The 16,422-nt window shown below is 43.0% G+C and overlaps 1 protein-coding gene across 1 annotated transcript; it reads right to left on the reverse strand.

The window, feature by feature from the left end:
- Positions 1–1,907: 1,907 nt before the first annotated feature.
- Positions 1,908–12,655, reverse strand: LOC110503502 (protein phosphatase 1A). Its single transcript, XM_021581842.2, has 6 exons — positions 11,795–12,655; positions 10,416–10,987; positions 3,748–3,865; positions 3,400–3,514; positions 3,198–3,261; positions 1,908–3,067 (listed from the first exon to the last, which is right to left on the reverse strand). The coding sequence occupies exons 1-6, from the start codon at positions 12,198–12,200 to the stop codon at positions 3,038–3,040; spliced, it is 1,305 nt and encodes a 434-aa protein (XP_021437517.2). The 5' UTR covers positions 12,201–12,655; the 3' UTR covers positions 1,908–3,037.
- Between the last annotated feature and the right edge of the window lie 3,767 nt (positions 12,656–16,422).

Below are 16,422 nucleotides of genomic sequence, written 5' to 3' on the forward strand. Positions count from 1 at the left end.
ACTTTAGCTACAGTATACATCTCTCTGACATCCTATATAATTTATGAAGCAGCATAAGACATTGTTGGACTCACTTTGTGATGTGCTTGAACAGGAAAGTGGCACGGCGGTCCTTCGTGGGCAAATTTTATCATCAAAGAGAAAGATGCCGGATTTACTGTTACGTTTTGAACAGTCATTCAACTTGTATTTTCCCAGTCTTAGCTCGTTTTTACCCGAGTTCTCAGTTGTCTTAAACTTACAGTTAGCCACTGATTCCTTCCCAAACCACTCATTGTTGAATTGGCTATTTCGAACTTGTTGTGTAATGTTTATGTCCAATTGCCAATGAGCACCGAGACCTTTTATCTCTAATTTCTCTTCATATGACAACGATTGAAAAGGATTTGATTGTCGACTTTATTTTTAAAGTATGATGTTGACATGATCAGTCCAATCAAAGCTACTGTAGCTATAACGTGATTTGATGTCATTCTATCTGTGACCAATGATCTTGAGCCTTCTTGGATGGGCACCTCTAATATAAATATATGGCAGAACCCAAAGGGGCAACATTTTTTGAGCTCTAACCTTAGAATTGGGGATGACATTCTATCCCATGAGTGACAGAAAACTGAGCCAATCATGATAGAAAACTGAGCCAATCAGGCGCAACGCTCTGTATTTTCTGCTAGCTAGCCCCACCACCACAGAAAAAGCACTGAGCTAGGCTGAAACACGTATTAATACCAAAATGACCTGCCCTGAATGACGGGTCGCCACTGCCTAACCCACATAAATGCAATTTTCCTATATCAGTGAAACATAAACCACCGTCAACAGAACAGAACAATACATGAAATGGGTCGAACAAAACCTGGTAATCACCAGCATACCGTGCACAAGCACTACAATAAACAATTCCGGACAAGGATATGGGGTGGAACAGAGGGTTAAATACACAACATGTAATTGATGGAATTGGAACCAGGTGTGATGGAAGACAAGACAAAACCACTGGAAAAAATGAAAAGTGGATCGGCGATGGCTAGAAGGTCAGTGACGTCACCGGCGAACGCTGCCTGAACAAGGAGAGGGACCAACTTCGGAGGAAGTCGTGACAACCCTTCCTAGCCTCTCTCACATTTGTCACACCCACACATACATGTGCAAACAATTTACTAAAAGTCATATGTTAATCTCACGGCATAAAATGCTGAATTTTGATTGTCATAGAAAAAGCTTGACCATTATTTAAGACTAACCTACATTGCTTAATTTCTTGTTACCAAAAGGAATTAAACTACTACCAAACATTGTAACAACCAACACCATACTGGGTGACATCCAACCCTGCGCGTGTGTTAGATGGCTAATAACTCCATGTTGCAATAAGATGATCAAATGGTCCCAAATTCAACCCAATACCTTGATCTTTCTATTACTGTTGAAAAGAGTATTGTAAGATATACTGGTGCTAGGAAATACACACCAGCTCCCTGCTTGTTGGTTTAGATCACGTGTCAAAATCGTTCCATAGAGGCCCGAGTGTCAGTGGGTTTTTGTTCCTCCCTTGTATCTGATCGATGAATTAAGGCCACTGATCAGTAAGGAAATCCCCTCACCTGGTTGTCTAGGTCTTAATTGAAAGGAAAAAACAAAAAACAGCATACACTAGGCTCTCCATGGAATGAGTTTGACACCCCTGGTTTCGATGCATACAACTGGCAAAAGACAGTTGTGGAACATTATCAATGGTTGGTTATGGAACTGTGTTGTCTTCTTCACCCTTGGTCCTTAGTCTAACCCTGTAGTGCTGTATCTATCCGTCTGAAGGCTGTAATTGGATGGTAATTAAACATTTCAGGAGTAAGAGCTCACTCCGCTCCATCAAAAACAACAGGACAAAATTGTTCACAGAATGTCATTCTATTTCATAAATTTATTGCCCCAATTGACATACAATTGTGAAAGATCTCATAGTAACCTGTTGTGCTGTCGAATGGTCTTGGATCCTATTTCCTCCTGATTTCATAGAATTCAAACAGACATGCTGCAGCGGTGTTTGATCTATAGTCTAGCTCATTTTGACCTCTGTCATGGAATACAGTTACTATGTTCATCCGTTTGGTATGATCCAAAGGAGGAATCAATTAACCGTACAACTACAGAGAGCTTTGCAAAGCAGCACAATGACATGTATTGAAACGAAAACATGCAAACAGCAAAGCGATTTACCTACAGCTGTACTACTTTACGCATCACACTGGTCTAAATCATGTCTAGCTGTGAGCATCTGTGCTTTAAACTGCAAAAAGGTTACATTTTATGGGGTACAGTATGTGTGCCAATAATCCCACACCCTATGTTATCCTCTGCTGGTTCTCTCTCACACACACACACACACACACACACACACACACACACACACACACACACACACACACACACACACACACACACACACACACACACACATCTATTCATGTCACCTATGTTCCCTCACAGGATTCTGCAGATTATTTAGTGTAGGCCATGCCATCACAGGACACATCAAAATCGGAGCCTTCGCAGGTCGGCGATGGTTGAAGGGGTGTTTGGTCAACTTGATTTACAGCTGTAGTATGGAGTTGCGCACCGCTTAAACATATCAATTAGCTTTTAAATGACATAACATGATCAGCCTTATTCACAAGCTTCTAGTCTTCAAGAAAAGTAACCAGATCTACTCAGGCACTGTAAAGGGTTGTTAGAAAGTTAGAAAATATTATATCTAATTGTCATGCATTTTAAAGAATAGTTTTGGAATATGTAATTCTTCCCTTCCTGGAAAATGCCAACTATTTGATATTTTCTAAAGATACAGTAGACTTGTTGATAGACAGTGTACATTTTGAACAGAGAAGAGATGATTGGCTAAGGGCAGGCCCAGGTCAAACCCCCTCCCACCATATTTCTTTATTTAGCCATTGGCTGATTCCTAAGCTGAAAAGAGTCCCCAGTTGGAATTGGTCACCATGGATACGTGAGGCTAAAGAATACATTTACATGGAAACGACTAGTTGGCCTCTTCAGATCCTCCGATGTCCTGGAATGTGACAAGTCAATGATGTGTCAGTGAAAAACAGTAACTTAGTTACTTTGTAGTCCAGTTTGCACTGCTGTGTTTAGCGAGACATGGTGCAAGAGTGTGTGACCTATGTTTGGTCGTCTCCTACCATTGGTTCCAGAGATCTGGAGGGCGTTACAAACTTCTGATACGCAGAGATGACACAGTCTCTTCTGCAAAGGAAAAAGAGAACGAGTTATGCCAAATTATGAACATTTAATATTACAAATTACTCCAATTCATTCACACACATGTAGGCCCCTGTGTCGCTTTTTGAACTCTGAATGATGAGTTGCGAGTGAGTGACTTACTTGCTGGTGACTCCTCCCCCAGGTGGTAGGCCAGGTATGTCCTCAGAGACCAGAAACTTCATCACATACAGCAGGTCAGGGTCCTTGTCCTGCGACCTTAGCAAATTTACTATCTCTACACACACAGATAGAGAGAAAGGGAGTGAGTTATGTAATGATCGGTCACTATCCTCAGAGGAGAGAATTAAGCTGCCATTGTCTCAGTGTTTTTGTTATTGTTATCAATTTTTATTTTGATGTGATGTCATATTAATATGAAAGCCTATTGTGAGTGAGATAAAGCCAAGATCTGGTTTACAGGTGCATAGTAAGCTTAATCGCAAATCAAAAGCCCATCGAAATACCTACCTTCCACTTTGGCCTCGAGGAGTGTCTCTAGCTCGGCCTCTTGTTGTAGGGCCTCTTGTGAAACCTGGGGAGCGCCAGGGAAGGTCACGATGATGATGCTCATGTTGTCCAAACTACCCTGTAGGAGGCGACAAAGAGGGAGTGCAGGAATGATGCATTTGCTTGAATGAGGCACAATTCTATGAGCTCTTATAACAGAAGTGTCAGTCAATATTTTATATGAATAGGAAACAATGTTTTTTGGCATATGATTCATTTCAACAATGTCCTTTGTTACCCCAAACATTCAGAAGCTAAATGAAATGCCATGAAAGAAAGCTAACATAAAGCTGCCATTATTGATATAGAAGTTTACTTGAGGAATAACGTGGTGAGGAGGAATATTCTTTGCTTGCTTAATGATAATGAAAACAGCGAAGAAAAAAAAGTGTCATTATGACATCACAATGGAGAGCAGGACTATGAAGTCTCAGAGTGTCTTCTGGGAAGATTTTCACATGACACTACAGGTGGAAGGATATTATGATGTCATAACTGTGTACTGACAGAAAGCAGAAATGTGAATTTTGGAAACAGGTCACAGTGGAACAATGGGAAGTAGAATTAGGAATTAGTATACCAGAATGGACATGGATCTTCATATGAAGCTTCTCCTGTAAGTCACTAGGCTTACTAAACGGCTAAAAATGTAATGATGGTCTGAAAATTCAGCCATGGTTTGCCAGTGCTGTGATAAGATATTGTGTAAAACAATGAATGTGAATAATTTATCTGCACTGTATTTGTGTTAGCTAGCTAGCCAGCCAGTTTTACAGGAGTGATTCCGTTAATTAATATGCCAAACTTCCATTCAAACAATGCAGTCAATCCACAGCCACTGGCTCAGTTACTCATCAGTTGATGAGTAAATGCAACAAGTACTGATATGGTATCATATAATAGCACTTACAGATTTCCCCAAAACCTACATCTGGGACATTTGTCTGTTTACATGTATTTTAGAGGCTATTAATAAACCTGTACAAACTGTATTCATTATTATATGACAATATTTTAGGTTGACTATAATTCTATGACACAATTTCTGTTACATCACATACCTTACTTGTATATTCCTGCATAAGTAAAAGCAGGAAATGCATCACCTTTGCCTCTACTGCCATTCATTCCAATTAGACTGGTTCTGGATTTCTCCCTGACCAAGATGGCTGCCATTTTCGCCCCATTCTGAAACTTGGAGGGATCATGACATAGGCCTCCTAGTAACTTAATAAGATCTCTATGGGGACTAATTGGTTATTGTGATCTCATGTCACATAGCTGAGAAGTTAGGTTCACTCTGTGCTACAACATAACCCATCTAATTTAAGTACCGATTCAATGGAGGTAAGCCTGTTCTGTTGCCATTTGGTAAAGTGACGCTCTTCTTGGACCAGGTTAAATAGGCCTAGCTATCAGCTGGTGTGACCCTAAGACCCTGACAGTCTAACACACACACACTCACCCATAATCCTTCACTGTGTTGCCCTCACCTCTGTCCTTCTCTCCCTCTCTATATAGATCCCTCTCATAATCCTGCTATTTAGAGGACAGGTACAGGTCGTGCCAGTGTTAAGACGTACCATTGTAAGTCCTAACCAGCATAAGCGGACCTGAAAAGATAACTGCTTACATGATGCTTGGTACATTAGGTATGTAATTATGTAGGCCCTTCAACACACACCCTGTCCAGTGCTGACTGCCATCATGTACAACCCCCTTCACGGGGTGGCAGGGTAGCCTAGTGGTTAAAGTGTTGGACTAGTAATCGAAAGGTTGCAAGTTCAAATCTCCAAACTGACACGGTACAAATCTGGTGTTCTGCTCCTGAACAGGCAGTTTAACCCACTGTTCCTAGGCTGTCGTTGAAAATAAAGATTTGTTCTTAACTGACTTGCCTAGTTAAATATAGGTACAATAAATAAACAAAGGTGGTGACTTAAATAATTCTGGCCCTATTTCTAAACTTTCTTGCCTAGCTAACACATTGGAATCCTTGATTCATTCTCTGCTATGCTCTTTCTTATCTTTGAAATATATTCTATTATGTGCATTAGTTGGCTTTTAGACCAGGTCATAGCACTATCTCCGCTGCATTTCTAGTTATAAATGATGTGGTTAACTGTATGGATAAAAGGCAACATTGTGCTGCCCTCTTCATTGACCTGTCAAAGGTTTTTGATACTGTTGATCACTCACTGCTAACTCTGAGGTTTTCCTCAATTGGCCTAGACCAGGCTGCACGTAACTGGTTTAAAAATTACTTGACAGATGGAACTTGACAGATGGTGTTAAATCGAAAGGTGTCCCGCAGGGGTAGGTTCTGGGTCCTGTACTTTTGACTGTGTACGTTAACAATATCGACTTGTCTGTAACAAAAGTTTAACACGTACTGTATTCCGTCCCCATAGGAGAACCCTTTGAAAACCCCTTTTGGTTCCTGGCCTTAGTTCATTTTTTATGTCTCTATTTTGGTTTGGTCAGGGCGTGAGTTGGGGTGGGCATTCTATGTTTTGTTCTATGTTTTGTATTTCTGTGTTGGCCTGGTATGGTTCCCAATCAGAGGCAGCTGTCTATCGTTGTCTCTGATTGAGAACCATACTTAGGTAGCCTGTTCCCACCTGTGTTTGTGGGTAGTTGTTTCCTGTTTTGTGTTGTGTCACCTGATAGGACTGTTTCGATTTTCGTTGTTTCACTTTTGATATTTTATATTCAGTGTTCAGTTGTAATAAATTTAACATGGACATGTACCACGCTGCAGTTTGGTCCGATCTTTCATATTCCTGTTCCTCAGATGAAGAAGATAGTTACAACTTTTGAGTTCTATGTAGAACCTTTTACACAGAGGGTTCTACATGAAACCCAAAAGAGTTCTACCTAGGGCTGTGGCGGTCACAAAATGTTGTCAAGTGGTGATTGCCAAGCAAATAACTTTCGGTGTCACGGTAATTGACCGTTAATGAACATAAACACATTTAGCATCTCCTGGCTTCCACAAGCCACTAATGCAGACCTTTGGAACATCTACATTTTAAAAAGTCTAATAAATCCATTTAACATAGTCTACGCCTTCACAATAAATCCATTATTTATTTTAGACAGGTCTAAAGAAACATGATATAAAGGAAATGTAGTCTATTTCAGAAGAACAGAATAGCATACTCTGAGTTGTCCTTATGTTAGGGTCCTGATCTGACTATGCCAAACGGCTGTGGGCTACACTAGTTCATTCAGCAGACAAGATTTTCTTAGAATTCCGTGGCATTATTTTATATTATTTTATAGTATGAAGAATACAATTGAACAAAGCTGTATTAAATAGACAGTATATTTTCTCCAAACAATTTGAGGGAGTGAGCATATTCTGCGGTTAACCTAATAAATAGGCACTCCTACAGTACCGGTCAAAAGGTTTAGAACACCTACTCATTCAAGGGTTTTTCTTTAGTTTTACTATTTTTTACATTGTAGAATAATAGTGAAGACATCAAGACTACGAAATAAAACATATGGAATCATGTAGTAACCAAAAAAGTGTTAAACAAATCAAAATATATTTTATATTTGCGATTCTTCAAATAGCCACCCTTTGCCTTGATGATAGCTTTGCACACTCTAGCTAAGCAATGAACCATAATCACAAGTCATTATGTTACTAACCAACCAGGTTCAATGTTAGCTAGCTAACATAAGGCAAAAACTAGACAAGCAAATGTCTCTGAGATACAAATGATAAGGTCATACACGTAACATTAGCTAGCGAGCAAGCCAGCTAACATTAACTAGCTAACAGTACACTTTAACTTGAAATTAAATCACTTTCTGTCAAAATTAGAAACGTGTAATATCTGGAAATGTAGCTAGCTAGACTAGCTTACCCGTATATATCATGGATGGACGAGTCTCATATTACCGTTGCCATGGTTTCTCTTCATTTGAAGATGTAATTAGCTTAGCGATCATACTCAAATTCCACTGATTTCAAAACTCGGTCCTCCAGAAAGTGGAGAGCAACACTTATGCCGTTTTACTACGCAAAACTCTTTTTTTTTTAAAGCTGCGTTACCTACACATACTGACCAGCTCAAATAGACAGAAGAGTGCTATATGGCAGAACAATCCAAACTCATCTCTCGGCATGTCCAGCCCACTCATTATCTCAGCCCATCATGGTTATCGGGATGGTTGCTATCCTTTTCTGTGGCTAAAACAACTAGGCTCATAATTTAATCATTTTGTTCCTATTTACAGATGGCATACAAGTCTGTTATTAAGGCACATGAAAGTTCACATGTTCCATGTTCCATTTCTGCCAAAAAAAAACACATTTTGATAAAAAAAATGTTTATGTTCAAAGGGCTCTCCTGTGAAGTAGTGACATACGCCTAGTTTTCTGATAAAGATCACAAATTAATATAACCACTAGCATCCCAAAATATTTTGGTCGTGACCCTGCTTATAAATATTTGGGCATCTGGATAGATGAAAGGCTGTCATTTAAAAAGAATATTGATGAGTTGAACCTGTTAAGTCTACCCCCTCCTTTTTCGAACATTCTGTTAAAAATCACGCAACATTTCAGCGTCCTGCTACTCATGCCAGGAATATAGTATATGCATATGATTAGTATGTGTGGATAGAAAACACTCTGAAGTTTCTAAAACTGGTTAAATCATGGCTGTGACTATAACAGAGCGTGTGTTTCATCGAAAAGCGCAAGAAAAACTGGTCACTGAAAGCTGAAAATAATATCCATGCTCCCCTTGCATGTATTGTTTAAAGGACACCAAATTAAATATTCCTACAGATTCCACACGATGTCGCCATTGTCGTCATTTTCCTGAGAGTTATTTCTTAGTCAAACAAAGGAAAGACATTCCATTTCTTCCGGTCTCCGACAGGATGTTTTGGAGTCGAGATTTTCGACCATGATTTGAAGACGTGGAGCTATTGAATACACATCGCCCCGTGATCATTTTGATAGATTATAAACGTTTACTAATACCTAAAGTTGGATTACAAAAGTATTTCGAAGTGTTTTGTGAAAGTTTATCGTCGACTTTTTTAATTTGAAAAAATGACGCAGCGTTTTGAAACAATGTTTTTTCTGAATTACACAGTTTCCATAGATGGCTATTTTGGGTATATATGGACCGATTTAATCGAAAAAAAGACCCAATAGTGATGTTTATGGGGCATATAGGAGTGCCAAGAAAGAAGCTCGTCAAAAGTAATGAATGTTTTATATTTTATTTCTGCTTCTTTGTGTAGCGCCGGCTACGCTAATTCTTTTGTTTACGTCGCCTTCAGGCATTTTGGGGTGTTGCATGCTATCAGATAATAGCTTCTCATGCTTTCGCCAAAAAGCATTTTAAAAATCTGACTTGTTGGCTAGATTCACAACAAGTGTAGCTTTAATTCAATACCCTGTATGTGTGTTTTAATGAACGTTTGAGTTTTAACGAGTACATTTAGCATTTAGCGTAGCGCATTTGCATTTCCAGGTGCCTACTTGAGACGTCTGCGTCTCAAGTAGGATCAACAGGTTAAGAAGCTGAGAATGAAAATGGGCCTCTTCTCTCTCGCTAAATAGTAGAAGGTAGATTATTCAGTCGACGTTCCTATCGGTCCTAGACTATGGCGACATCATCTATGAATGCAGCTGCCACTTCGTTAGAGCTGTTAGATGCAGTTTCCCATAGTGCACTGCACTTTATTACGGGCAACAATTTTAGTACTCATCACTGCATTCTCTACCAGAAAGTTGGTTGGACCTCTTTGATGTCACGTTGGTTGATACATTGCTATGTTTTCATTTATAAAGCCTTTTTTATAAAAAAGTCCCACTGTACCGAACATCTTTACTAAACTTTAGACATACAAGTTATTATCACACCTGGTCTCAGGGATGGCTAACTGGAAATTATTTTGGTCTCTACAGAGTTAGGTAAATCAGCTTTTAGTTTTCTTGCACCTTGTTTGTGGAAGAATCTTCCTAAAATTCCTTAAATTAGAATTTTGGGAGCCTCGGGGCAAATTCATAAAGCTGATTTAGTGTCTTATTACTGATGAATGTGTTTGTTTTTTATGACCGTGTTTCTCTTTCTTCATGCATTTTGCATTTATATTTGGATGTGTGTATTTTCGGTAATGTATGTAATTCAGGGCTCATCTGTAAAATAGACCTTGGTCTCAGTGTGACTCCCTGATAAAAAATGTATTTAGAAAATGGCCATTGGCTATGGAGCAGACACCTTGCAGTGCAGTGTAAGTCACCTGGCTGTTCCGACCTGGCTGTGTCCTGCTGTTAAATCCTCTGACTCATCCGAACATTGAGTATTAGTCTCCAAGACTCCAGGCGGGGAGAGGGCAGACAAGACCTTGAGATGATGTCATTGCCTGAAGATACTGTCAAAGTCCTCTAAACCCTCTCAGCCCCGGCACCTTCTGACTTTCCATACAATGTCCAGTTATCATTGCAATTTACTCACATTGGCAATTAGTGAGTGTGATTGTACCCCTTTTCAAGTTTATACTCTGGTCCTGCATATGTACCCATAGAGAGGAGGCAGAGGTTTAGGATCATTGTGATTCTGCATGTAGTGTGATCTGATCATTTACACACTGACCTTATAGAGGCAGAGGTCAATGACCTGGTTGCAGATCTCCCTCAGGTCATTGCACACCTGCAGGCGGCTGCGGACGAATGCACACAGATCCTCGTTGCCGATGGCGTCCCACACGCCGTCACAAGCCACTATGAGAAACTCGTCTTGCGGGGACCTCTCCAGCTCATACACTTCTGGCTCCGGGGAAACCAGCTGCTCAGTCTGGGACCTCCACTCCACCTCCTTAAAGTCAAAGTCTCCCAGGGACCTGGACATGGCCAGGGAGCCGTTCACCCTATGCTGGGTCACCGAGCCGCCTGCGTTCTGTATTCGCTCCTTCTCCCTGGGGTTGACGGGCTTGTGGTCCTCCGTGTAGAAGATGACGTGGCCGTCACGGCAGAGGAGTGTCCGCGAGTCGCCGCAGTTGACAAAGTAGACGTACTTCGGGGAGAGCATGACGACGGCCGCCGTGGAGCCGCTGCGCTCCCAGCATTCCTGGCGCGTCAGCGTGTGCATGTGGCTGTCAATGGCCAGGAAGCCCTCGATGATCCCCTCCTTCACGTCATCAGGATTCTCCTCTGCCTTTACGCGCCCTGGAGGCAGGAGAGATCAATACGGGTTAACGACATGGTCTATAGCTGACAAATACACATCATTTGGTTCTAATTCATATCAGGTCGCTCTGCCTAAAATCGACACACAGAAGTTAACTACAGTGGGGCCAACTACAGGATAACTACAAATAGTTACAATACAATTCTTTGACCCCCAGCCTTGCTAGCTTGGTTCCAAGGGACAAATGCCCACTGTCGGTGCCATGCCAGAGCACAAATCTCAGAGCTCAGGTCACGTTGTTGTATTCCTCTGAGGTCACTGTCTGTCTGTCTTGCTTGTGGTATTAATTGATTAATTAATGCATTGTAGGTTAGGATTAAAGTTTGTCTTGAGTTAAGTAGCTGACACTGTAAGCACAAGTGTCAGATTTAGTATCTCATACTTCGGGCCAAGAACAAGGATCAAGAGGTTTTCAACAACAACAGCTGTCAGCCATGTTGTGCTACCATGTTAATGTTTAGGAATGATACATAAAACCAAGGGTGATATTGTCTTTGGTGTTCAAGTTACAACTTTAGATCAAGAACACCATACACAAAAGCCTACTGCACAACGGCACCTTGTCATTGCTCCAATGGAAGACACCCATGCCCAAGACAAAGAAGTTCTTCATTGATCTATCAAACAACATCTGTCTGTAGCTATGTCTGTGGAAACACACACCGGAAACAGGTGTTGTAAAATGCTTCCTTACTGGCCCACGTATTCCCTCCAAGTGAAAATAAACTAGACCGCCTACAGTGATTATAAATCAGTTAGTCAAAGTGTGCGGCCCAATTTGGTACCTGTAGCGAGGATGTGTTGCAGCAGATTGCGGGAGCAGTACCGTGCCACCGTGTTGCCAGCGTGTCCATCAAACACTGCATAGTAGCCCCACTCCGCCAGCTCCCCTCCCATCTCCGGCATGCAGGCGTGGGCGTCCTCCATCTGCGCCCTCCAGCCCTGCATGCTGGCCGTTGCATAGTTCAACCCCCACTGAGACCCTCCCTCGGTCGTGTGTTTCTCCAGGATGGGCCGGTCCAGGTAGACACTTGGCCCGTTATCCTCATCACTGGAGTCCTCTTCGCTCCCCTCCTGGCCATCTCTCTGTCCCCCCTTAAAGAAGAAGGTGACCATCTTCTCTGTCTCCTTGGCCAGCTGGCGGAGGAAGGAGGGCACCTCCACGGTGCTGGCCCGCCTGGCCGTCCTCATGGCTCCTCGGAGGCGCCGCTCAAGTCTCTTTCCTGACCTGCCGCTGGTCTTCCTCTTCCCCTCTCTCCTCCTTCTCCCAGTCTGTGTCCCACGCAGCAGGTCTAGGGGAGTGGGTTTAGCTGGACACGCTGAGCAGGTGGAAAATGTGTCGACTCCGGTCTGTAGAGTTGTGTTTAGGTGGGCTTTAGAGGTTAGGTGGGCTTCACTAGATACGGGCAGAAATCGCTGCGGCCATCCTTGTCTTTGTAAACCTGGCTCGTTGGCGTTGTTTCTGGATTCCTAGCATTTGTCTCAATGTCTTTATGTGGAGTGTATGTGGTTGTATGGTGCCCACTCTATCTCCTTCTCTGTCTTTCTCCCCCTCTTTCTCTCCTGTCCCTGGGCAGTGTTTGCATTGTGATGCTATTGGCCTGTATCTATTTCTGTTGACTTATCCCTCAGCATGATCATCTCTCTCTCTCTCTCTCTCTCTCTCTCTCTCTCTCTCTCTCTCTCTCTCTCTCTCTCTCTCTCTCTCTCTCTCTCTCTCTCTCTCTCTCTCTCTCTCTCGCTCTCTCTCTCTCTATGCTACTAGTTCATCTCCAACCTGCGAGGGATCTTAGATTAGTACTGAATGAGCGAGTGTACCATATGGATTATGAGCCTGTCAGCGTTTCATAGCAGCACGGTGGACAGACGGAATGAGCTCTCCAACTCTGTGTAACTGGACCTCTGTAGTTTATCTTCAGAACACTTTAAGACCTGTTAGCAATGATTCACTGAATGTAGCCCACCTTTGCGCGCCCACTCTCTTTCCCTTTTTCTCTCGTTCTCCTTTTCTCTTTAGCACAGTGCCACACACATTCTCACACACAACACACGCACACATTAGTACGTATTAGCCAATCTGTGTCACATCTAACTGATACGGCGCACCCAGGTTGTTATACATGCGTGTCATGGTTGAACCAGTTAAACAGTTCAACCAGTTTAACACGTGTGAGACGGTGTACCTCATTACTGATATAACGGAAGCATAAGAGGGAAATCCTGGCTCAACCACGTGGGATCCTCATCATCAGAGGTCCCCTAGCTACAGTATAGGCCTAGGTGTTCCTTTTCCGTCTCTACTGTTTCTCTTAAGCAAATTACCTGGTGTGTATTTGCAGCCCTTGGCCTATTTTAGATTCAGTCATTCTGGGGTGGTCTAGTAGATTGCTGGACTTAAAATGGTGTATACATGAGGTTGGGAGCTGATCCAGATATCTATAGAGCCTGTTATAGGTTGAGTTATGGGTTTAGGTTGGGGATGGGACCCACTATATGGTGGTCAGATAAGGAAGTGATAAGTAACCTACACATACACTCCTCTCTGTATTTATTTGGACAGTGAAGCTAAAATGTGTGCATTTGGATTTGAGATCAAATGTTTCAGATGAGGTGACAGTACATAATGTCACCTTTATTTGAGGGTATTTTCATAAATATATTAAATTAGAAATGAAAGCACCTTATGTATGCCTACTCTTGCTTCGGCTCTAGACGTTACAGGTTGACTAACCACCAGACCCATCATTACATGCACCTGGCAACCCTCATTACTGTCACACCCTGATCTGTTTCCCCTGTCCTTGTTATTGTCTCCACCGCCCTCCAGGTGTCGCCCATGTTCCCCGGTATCCCCTGTGTATTTATACCTGTGTTCTCTGTCTGTCTGTTGCCAGTTCTTCTTGTTTGTTCGAGTCAACCAGCTTTTTGTTTCTCGGCTCCTGCTTTTTCTAGTCTCTCTTTTCTTGGCCTCCCGGTATTGACCCTTGCCTGTCCTGACTCTGAGCCAGCCTGCCTGACCACTCTGCCTGCCCTTGAGCCTGCCTGCCGACCTGTAACTCTGCCCTGCCTGCCTTGACCTGTCTACTGCTTGCGTATGTTGGAACATTAAAGCATTATTTATTCAACGTGGTCTGGGTCTTCCCTTCATTCCTGATAATTACACACATCTGTGCGCCATCATGAGGCACACCTGGACTTCATCACTATCCTGATTACTCCCCCTTTATCTAGCACTCCCTAGCATCACTCTTCAGGCATTATTAGTTCTGTGGTCATGTCCAGACGTTGCTCTTGTTTTGTATCGCACTGTTTTTATTATTAAACTCACCACCCGCTTCCTGACTCCCAGTGTCATCTTTACAGAATACTGCCTCAATATGGAAGCAGCAGACGAGAAAGACATCTTCCAGGCGATCGACGAACAGAGACACCTACTCAGCCAACACCACAATCAGTTGGAGTGCGACTATGGATGAGGTCCTCCGTGTCCTCCACCGCCTCGACACTACCCGAGAGGATTCACCTTCAAATAGCGGAGGACCTTCTACCACGAGTTGTCCCAGCGAGACAGTCCCCCATCCTACCCAGCAGTCCGCCCAGGTCAGCGATGCCTAACTATGCCCAAGTATGACGGGACTCCTTCCAAATGCCGTGGCTTCCTACTCCAGTGCTCCCCCTATTTCACCCCACCACCGAGAGGTCGAAGGTTGCCATGGTCATTTCCCTGCTGACCTGGGCAGGCGTTGGAGTGGATCACAGCCGTCTGGAAAAGAGGAGAGGAAGAGCTGGGTTCCAAAGAGGGGTTCATGGCTCTATTCATGGGCCGTCTTCGACCATTCAACGCAGGGCAGTGCGGGAGGTGAGCAACTACTCCAACTCTGGCAGGGGGCCCAGACTGCTTTGGAGTACACCCTCGCCTTCCAGACTGTGGCAGGCTCCAGTGGATGGAATGATCCGGTGCTCCTGCATGCTCCAGAAGGGAAACTCCTTCCCCTGCCTCAGCGGCCTTGGTTGCATCTGTCCATAGATTTTGTGACTGATCTCCCTCCGTCTGATGGTTTCACCACTATTATGGTTGTAGTGGACAGATTCTCAAAATCCTGCCGTTTTATCCCTCTCTCTGGTCTCCCTACCGCTCTCCAGGATGATGAGGCACTGTTCCAGCAGGTCTTCCGACACTATGGCCTTACGGAGGACATCGTCTCCAACCGTGGCCCCCAATTTATGTCACAGGTATGAAAAGCTTTCATGGAGAAGCTGGGGGTCACGGTCAGCTTCACTTCCAGGTACCGGCCTTAGTCTAACAGGCAGGTGGAGAGGATGAACCAGGAGCTGGGGAGGTTCCTGAGGAGTCACTGTCAGGACCGGCAGGGGGAGTGGCCAGATTCCTTCCATGGGCAGAGTACACCCAGAATATATTTTGTTACTCTTCCACCGGGCTGACTCCCTTCCAATGTGTTCTAAGTTATCAATCAGCCCTGGCTCTGTGGACCCCGAGCCAGACCTAAGCTCCTGTGGTGGATGATTCGTTCAGGTGTGCAGAAGAGGTTTGGAACTATGCCCACGTGAGGCTCCAGTGTGCCATCCGCCGGCAGAAGGAGCAGGCGGATCGCCACTGCACCTGGTAACCCTCATTACGCACACTTGCGTACCATCATGAGGCACACCTGAACTTCATCACTATCCTGATTACTCCCCCTTTATCTAGCACTCCCTAGCCTCACTCTTCATGCAGTATTAGTTCTGTGTTCATGTCCAGATGTTTCTCTTGTTTAGTATTGCTCTATGTTCTTTATATAGTATATAGTCCCGTCATTTGAATCCATTTTTTTTATTTTATAAAGTATTTGGACAAATTCACTTTGGGCTGAGATCCCGCTAACGGGATCGATATGACAACAGCCAGTGAAAGTGCAGGATGCCAAATTCAAAACAACAGAAATCCCATAATTAAAATTCCTCAAACATACAAGTATTTTACACCATTTTCAATTTCAAAAAGGCTTTACGACGAAAGCAAACCAAACGATTATGTTAGGTGAGTGCCTAGTCACAGAAAACACAGCCATTTTTTCCAGCCAAAGAGAGGAGTCACAAAAAGCAGAAATAGAGATAAATTAATCACTAACCTTTGATGATCTTCATCAGATGACACTCATAGGACTTCATGTTACACAATACATGTATGTTTTGTTCGATAAAGTTCACATTTATATAAAAAAATCTCAGTATACATTGGCACGTTATGTTCAGTAGTTCCAAAACATCCAGTGATTTTGCAGAGCCACATCAATTTACAGAAATACTCATAACAAACATTGATAAAAGATACAACTATTATGCAAGGAATTATAGATACACTTCTCCTTAATGCAACCGCTGTGTGTCACGCCCTGACCTTAGAGCTTTTTAT

This window comes from Oncorhynchus mykiss, chromosome 24, assembly GCF_013265735.2.
Source record: "Oncorhynchus mykiss isolate Arlee chromosome 24, USDA_OmykA_1.1, whole genome shotgun sequence".
NCBI classification, from domain to species: Eukaryota; Metazoa; Chordata; class Actinopteri; order Salmoniformes; family Salmonidae; genus Oncorhynchus; species Oncorhynchus mykiss.

Coding starts and splice junctions, on each gene's coding strand:
- LOC110503502 (XM_021581842.2), bottom strand. CDS start 12,200: ATGAGGACGGCCAGGCGGGCCAGCACCGTGGAGGTGCCCTCCTTCCTC. Junction 3,866..10,415: donor TTGACCTCTGCCTCTATAAG/GTCAGTGTGTAA, acceptor CGCCTCCTACAG/GGTAGTTTGGACAACATGAG. Junction 3,515..3,747: donor CCTCGAGGCCAAAGTGGAAG/GTAGGTATTTCG, acceptor CTGTGTGTGTAG/AGATAGTAAATTTGCTAAGG.